This window comes from Glycine max, chromosome 18 (genome assembly GCF_000004515.6).
Source record: "Glycine max cultivar Williams 82 chromosome 18, Glycine_max_v4.0, whole genome shotgun sequence".
Taxonomy (NCBI): domain Eukaryota; kingdom Viridiplantae; phylum Streptophyta; class Magnoliopsida; order Fabales; family Fabaceae; genus Glycine; species Glycine max.
The window spans coordinates 44,338,293-44,345,815 of record NC_038254.2 but is presented as its reverse complement, the minus strand read 5'-3'; the positions used below and the strand labels follow the sequence as shown (position 1 = coordinate 44,345,815).

General features: G+C 28.6%; 1 protein-coding gene across 1 annotated transcript; it reads left to right on the top strand.

Annotated features, from left to right (window-relative positions):
* Nucleotides 1–4,081: 4,081 nt before the first annotated feature.
* On the top strand, nt 4,082–7,407 carry LOC100777400 (uncharacterized). The gene is made up of 9 exons (XM_014771266.3): nt 4,082–4,230; nt 5,127–5,186; nt 5,293–5,358; nt 5,453–5,550; nt 5,660–5,697; nt 5,780–5,867; nt 5,962–6,300; nt 6,393–6,458; nt 7,071–7,407. The coding sequence occupies exons 2-9, from the start codon at nt 5,141–5,143 to the stop codon at nt 7,221–7,223; spliced, it is 894 nt and encodes a 297-aa protein (XP_014626752.1). The 5' UTR covers nt 4,082–4,230; nt 5,127–5,140; the 3' UTR covers nt 7,224–7,407.
* Nucleotides 7,408–7,523: the final 116 nt, after the last annotated feature.

Sequence of the window (7,523 nt, the reverse complement as noted above, 5' to 3'; positions counted from 1 at the left end):
ATCCTTGACCTAGTTAGGTGATAGTTATAGAAGAACCGAAGGGGAAGAGACTAGGGGAGGAAACTAGAAGAGTAGTTGAAGAGATAAGGTATCAAAGTTACTGAGTTATATCTAATAAATCATCAAGATATTGTTTATATGACCAAGCATGAGATGATATGAGCAACATATACTATCATAATTAAAGCAAATCATGTGAGAGAGTTCATGTATTAACAATGTACCTCAAGGGACATTTTTTTTCTCTAGCAAATGAGTAATATTCAATTATAAAATTAAACTTTTAATTACATCCAGTACGAATATTAGCTAAAATTAAGATATTTTAGTTTAAATTATAACTTTGAGTTCAAAGCATAAATATGTAACCTATTGAATATTCCAGTATTTATTGTTAACAATGAAGATGAAAAGATTTACCTATATTCAACAAAAAAATAAATCTGAATTATAAAAGAGACAAAGATGAAATATAAAGCCGGCAAACAATGAGACTAAATTTTCTTACAGATAAGGGAAGGAACACAGATATATATTATTTAACAGCTGCAATTTCTATAAAAATAAATAAACTTTTAATTACAATTGTGAATGTTATAAACAAGATACCGAAGTTTGCGGTGGTGTGATTCACAGAGAAAGATAAAGAGTTAAAATCACATATTTAGACACATGAATCACGATCATCACTATGTATTTATGAGTTAAAAAAATTAAAAACATTTACCTTTTTCTAAAGCAAAATTAAAAACATTTACCTTTTTTAAAGCAAAATTAAAACATTTACCGACCAAACACATATTTAAATATCTACATGTGGCTACAAAGTCTGGATATAAAAATAGACAAATCTGGTGAATTATTCGGTTCCTTCTAGTACATCATCATGTGCATGAGAAAAATACAGAGGATATGATCTTCTTCGTTAATCAGAACTCGAACCGTAACTTTTGTCCTTAGTATAAAGGACACTAAAAATAGTTCTTCTATTAGCTGTAAGCTGCTTGTTAATATTTTAAAGTAACTTACGTGCATCAAGCATCCAGAAGAATCCAGATTAATGGTCATATAACTTGTACAATGTTTCCCTTTTAACCAAAATGCCCCAAAATATCTTCGCTAATCTTAATCTATATTAAGAAAAAAAAGTATTAAAAATTTAAAATTTAGTTATATTTTTCAAGGTTGATTTAAATTCACGGTTTTAACTTAAATTCAAACTTTATAAATGAAAAAATAACATGATTAAAAAGAAAGAATTTTACTAAATATAATCAATTAAATTTTTTGAAGAGATTAATCATCATCGTAAACCGATGAATACTTTGTAAATTACCATACTAAAAAAAAAAGATTTATCACCCCAAATTTTTAAGGGTATATTAATATTTTATTGATATTAAAATTGAGCTGTATACAACTTTGGCTTTGTCCTATTGTCAGCACTCATTACCCTCAAGCTCTAGGAAGATATGTAATTAGGTAAAAAAAGAGTCCAATACGCAAAATGGTGAATATATGCCATTTTTGTTATCATATGATTGTAAATGATACATGATTTTGGTTAAGATTGTTATTATTATTGTAAGATTGTTATTCTCCCTTGTCAGATAGGTGACTTCCAATTCCTTTAGGCAAAGAAGTTACTTCCATAAGAGGGAGCAGTGCCCCAATAATGAAAAAAATTGAAGAGGTGTGAGTGTGATATTGATCATGTGTTATGGCGGTACCACCAAAGCTAAGAAAATTTGTGGACAAAAGTTAATATGATGCAAGATATAATCAATAAGCATCTTTTTCCATGCTTTATTGCGTGTACGTGCTTCATATCAGCCAAGCAAAAGGTGAAAACATTTAAAGGAGTTGGTTTAATTTATGCATCTGATATTTGTTTTTTATTGCAGTTATAGGAAGTTAATGAACATAAAATAATGGAAACTCATGGAATTTATATATACATATACATATATATATATATATAATTTTTTTCTTATTATGTGACTTTTGAAAATAGAATAAATACAACTGACACTTTTAAATACTTTATTTATTTAAAAACAAATGTTAATTAAGATTTGGTACAATATTTAAAATATTCTTAATCTTATTATAATATTTTTTTTCTTCATTATATAATGTATTTCACTTAATAGCGGTAAAGATAACTAGTTCAAAATTAAAATAATTAATATTTCTTAATTTTTAAAACAATAAATTAAAAAATTCAGATTACAATTATTTATATTTAGAGAAATTTATAATGCAATTGTACATTAATCACTGCAATTAAGATCTTTCACTTGAGAATTTGAAATATTTCTACAAGTTTCACTTGTTTGTGTCGATTATGAGATTGATTTCGATTTAAAATTTAGTTTTACTTAAAACTTTTCGACTCAACATATCTTATAAACTTAGCAATGTTGTCACTAAATTATTCTTATTGAATATTTCAGGTGTCATTCAAGATACCTTTCTCACTCACTGTCCATTTAATATTTGATTAATTAACGGTTGTAGAAAATTAAAAAAGGTACATTAAAGCTTTAATAATAGGAGAGGTTGATTTCTTTATATGAGCACGTGCGTATATGGAGGTATGTACATATTATATGTAGAAGAGGAAAAGCAAAATAATGGAAGACCAGTGTGTACATTGGTATGTACATATTAAATGTAGAAGAAGAAAAACAAAATAATCAAAGAACAAAAATGTTAAAATATAAAATTAAAAAAATTGAGAAGAGATATTTTCGATTTCTTTTTATTTTTTTCTCCACTTTTTCATTTTGTTTCTTTAGCCATAGAAACAGAGTTTTTAAGAATTTTATACATTCAATTAAAAAAATATTAACAAAGTTTAAAAATCTTTTATCACAGTTATAAAAATGTCAAATTTTAATAAAAAACTTTTTGGTGCACCAAGATTTTATGTCAACCTTTAAATGATATGATGCATTTTTTTGATACATAAATGATGTGATGTATTATTAGTCGTTTTAAATCTTGAGAAAAATAATTTACAAAATACTGAAAGAATTTATATTGAAATAATTAAAGATAAAAGTCACTTAGTTTGCATATAAAACGACATTTTCAGCACAAATGTTACAAATGTGTCATTTACAAAACAACAGTAACAAAAGAAAAAAAAACAAACAAACAGGCTGATCTAATCACTTTGCAGCGTGTATTTATAATGACCTCTCATATTTGAGTATAACTAATTTTAAAAGAATATTCAAAAGTGATCCAGCAATGCATATACATTTTCACCCCTTTTGGTTTCACCTTGAATTCCATCATAATCAAAAGAAGTTATAGACTAAATATTTTAAAATAAGGTCAAGAGCTACAAAAATTTAAAATAAAAATAGACGTTAACAAAATTTTAATTCCTTGAATGAGTTTATCTGACTTTATTAAAGTTATTCGAAATTCATAAAAAAAATCAAATATTGAAAGTTAAAAACAAAAATAGTTTTCTTATATTTATAGGAGAAAAAAAATTAACAAGTTAAATGAATTGAACTTCTTTTTATAAACTAAAATAAACTTATACACTTATTTTTTTTATAGAATACGTTTTATTTTATTTTTTAAAAAAAACTAACATGAATAAATTAATTTAAACTTATGAAATAAATTTAATTATTTTATTTTCTTATCTTACAAATATTTATGGAAGAATTTATCTACACTTCAACTTATACTTAAATGCTTCACACTTACCAGCCACGAGAAGTTTATTGTAATAAGGTATTCACATTTGAGTGAGATGATAGGAATAGAAAATAAATTATCAGAACAGAAAAATTATTCTGAAATAATTTATAAATATTTTTATTAGTAATAGTATATGTCTAGTTTAGTTTAATTTAAAAACATAAATTAATGAAACATTTAAATTAATATTATTTTATATATAACCAGATTATACATTAGAATATAAAATATATAAATAATATACTAGCTACTTAAAAAAATAGCACTTATTTATAAATACACCTGCAATTCACTGAGTTTTCTCTAGTTGGATAATAAATTAATATAATATTTTAGCCATAAGCCAATGGTGCCTTGCACTTGTCCTTCTATAAATATTCATCATTGCCTTAGCTTTTTCCTCCCCCTCCTCCTTCCATCTTTCAATACCATTGTACTACAATATTGCCCTCTAAGTTTTTGCTTCTTAATCCACACCCTTTCCCACACCCTTTCATTGTTCTGGTAAGCCAATACCTTCAATTGTTCTTATACATATTTTCTTAGAACATTAAAGTTTTCTGTTTCATTCTTCACTCATTGCCCATAACCCTTCAAAAACCATGGCTTCTTAATGATTCTGCAAAACACCCATCTTTACCATGAGTGCATGTATAAGATTTTGCTTTTTGAATTCTGAAAATTCATTAAGCAATGAACAAATGTTCAGAATTGAGAACCGTACCTCTGTTTTTTTAGAACACCCCCCCATATATTTGGTGATAATAATATATAGACACGTGTCCACTTTTTTTCCTTTTATTCCGAGGCTTAAAATATATGTGTTGTTATTAAGTCTTGTGGTTTGGTTTGTATATTCCGTTGAATCCAGAAAGTTTGATAAATGAGTGATTGTGTGACTCCAAAAGTTTATGCACTTTGGAAAGGAATTTTCTGTTTCATAAACTCTGTTCAAAGGATTATAATAATGGGTTTTTGGCTTTGAGCCATTACATGATTGCTCTCCTTTCTTGGGAGTCCATTTTTTTCCTTAGTTTATAATTATAATAATTGAAGCTTTTGATTTGAACCCTTTCATGTTTCAATAAATTCTGTGCCCCCAAAGGGGTACTGCTGAGCCATTTTTTAAATCTATTTACTTGTTTGTGGATTGTCCACTCAGAATCTGAGCAAAGCTTTATCTCCGATGGATTTGATCACCACTTTGATTGTCTTTCTTTATGATGCTTTAGCTTCTTTCAGTGCTAATCCGAGTTAACACGACCAATTTTTTAAATTAGAAAAATGGAAAACCATTTACATTTGTTGGTTGAGAATCACAATGAATTCCCATATAAATATTGATTGGTTCATGTGGTCATGCAACATATTGCTGACTTCCTTTGGTTGTGTCTGTTAAGGTTTTCTGCCTGAAATGGAGTACATGAACCAGAGACCAAAATATGATTGCCTTCTTTTTGGTGAGTCTTTCAGTGAGACATGGTCATTGGTTAATTGCAAAATCTGAAGCTTCATTTGGGGTTTGATTATGATTATAACTCATTAACTCTTATGTTTGTGTTTCAGATTTAGATGATACTTTGTATCCACTAAGCACTGGTCTTGCAAAAGCATGTGGCCAAAATATTAAAGGTGAGTGTCTCTTTGCCAATAATGTTCTTGGTAATGTGTTTAGTGTTTTACTCTTTTGTTGGTGGTGCTGACACGAGTGGTTCAATTGATCTAGACTATATGGTGGAAAAGCTTGGCATAGACAAAAGCAAAATTGATGACTTGTCCAACCTCCTCTACAAGAACTATGGAACAACTATGGCTGGTTTAAGGGTACTATTTCATCTTTTATCTTTTCATTTCCTTGCTCAAAATGGGAATTCATTGTTGAATTCAGAAATCTCTGATGATTTATGATTGTTTTGTTTCATTGTCAATTCAGGCAATTGGATATGACTTTGAATATGATGAATATCACAGGTACATGCCTTTTTTTTCTTATTGCTTTTATCTCCATTTGTTAGTAGTGATGAAATTGATTTTTGAACTTTGGCTATTACAGTTATGTTCATGGGAGATTACCTTATGAGAATTTGAAACCAGACCCAGTTCTGAGGAACCTTTTGCTGAGCCTGCCCTATAGGAAACTGGTAAGTTGTTTAAAATCAATAGAATTGCACAATATTCTACAAAGAAAATTTGAAAACAATCCAATGAGACCTCTTTTTTGTCTTTTACTTTTAGATTTTCACAAACTCAGACAAAGTCCATGCTGTTAAGGCACTAAGCAAGCTTGGATTAGAAGACTGCTTTGAAGGAATCATATGCTTTGAGACCCTTAATCCCATCCACAAAAGTTCTGTCTCTGATGATGAAGACGACATTGAGTTTGTGGGGGGTTCAGGCACAACAATTCCAGCACCAAAAAAAGATGTTAATAGCTTTCAAATCTTTGACCTCATTAGCCATTTTGCTAAGCCCAATCCCAACACAGTTTTGCCAAAGACACCAATTATTTGCAAACCATCAGAAAATGCCATTGAGTTGGCTCTCAAGATAGCCAACCTTAATCCACAGAGAACTGTAAGAAAAATCACCCTATTTCACTTACATTCTTGATTTTGTTGCCTCATGTTTTTCTCATATTTTTCTTTGTTCCTATATGTCACTTTCAGTTGTTCTTTGAGGATAGTGTCCGCAACATACAAGCTGGAAAACGTGTGGGTCTTCACACTGTGCTGGTAAGTCATTGGTAATTTTGTTCAGTAGTAGGAACACTGCCAAACTAATAATGAGGAATCCAAGAATTTTAAGCTGTGCGACATCACATACATATAATTGTGTGGGGGTAGAATGGGAATTATTAGATAATTCCATATCATATCTATTGTTCCAACTAAATTTTACGTGACATTTACTTAAGTTTTTTAATTTATGGGAAAAAATTAATAATACTACACTATGTATTATGTATAAAATAATTGCAATAAGCTAAGAAAGATGCTAAAAACACTTTTTAATACATTATTTCTAACACATTTCATTATTAGTTGAAATTTATTAAAAATTATAAAATTAAGATAAAAACTCGTTAAATGATGACTGAGATATACCAAAATTTGTGAATCTCAATAAATTTTAGTTTGTAACAAAGAAAATGTGTTGAAAAAAGTGTCTTACAGATTATCATTTTTTTTAGCCTGTAATAATTTCTAAGTAAAACACAATATGCACATAATACATGTAATACTACGAATAAAAACAAAATTTTGGGGGGATAGTTTCCCCCACAAGGCAATCCTTATTGTGTGCCAAACTAATATGAGCCTCTAATTGTTGATTACTACTATCAGGTTGGAAAATCTCAGAGAATTAAAGGAGCAGATTATGCATTAGAAAGCATCCACAACCTTAGGGAGGCAGTACCAGAACTATGGGAGGGTGACATAAAATCAGAAGTTGCTTATCCTGGCAAGCATTCTGTGGAGACATCTGTGACTGCTTAGATCATTGATGAAAAAAAAAAAAAACCAAAATAAGAAAAAGGAGAGAAGTCCTTTGGGAAATTCCCAACATGGGATGTAGTAACTGTAGTTGATGTAGATGCTTTGATCATATTATAACTATAATAAATTAATATATGTAGTTGACGTAGATGCTTTGATAAGATAATAAAATTTTAATATAAAATATTAAATTCTCCATTTGGGCCTAGCGTTCTTATATATATGGAATCAATATATTTTCCCGTCGTCTCCATCAAGTGAGGAAGATTCTACATTAAAGTGTAAGAAAAAAAATATATA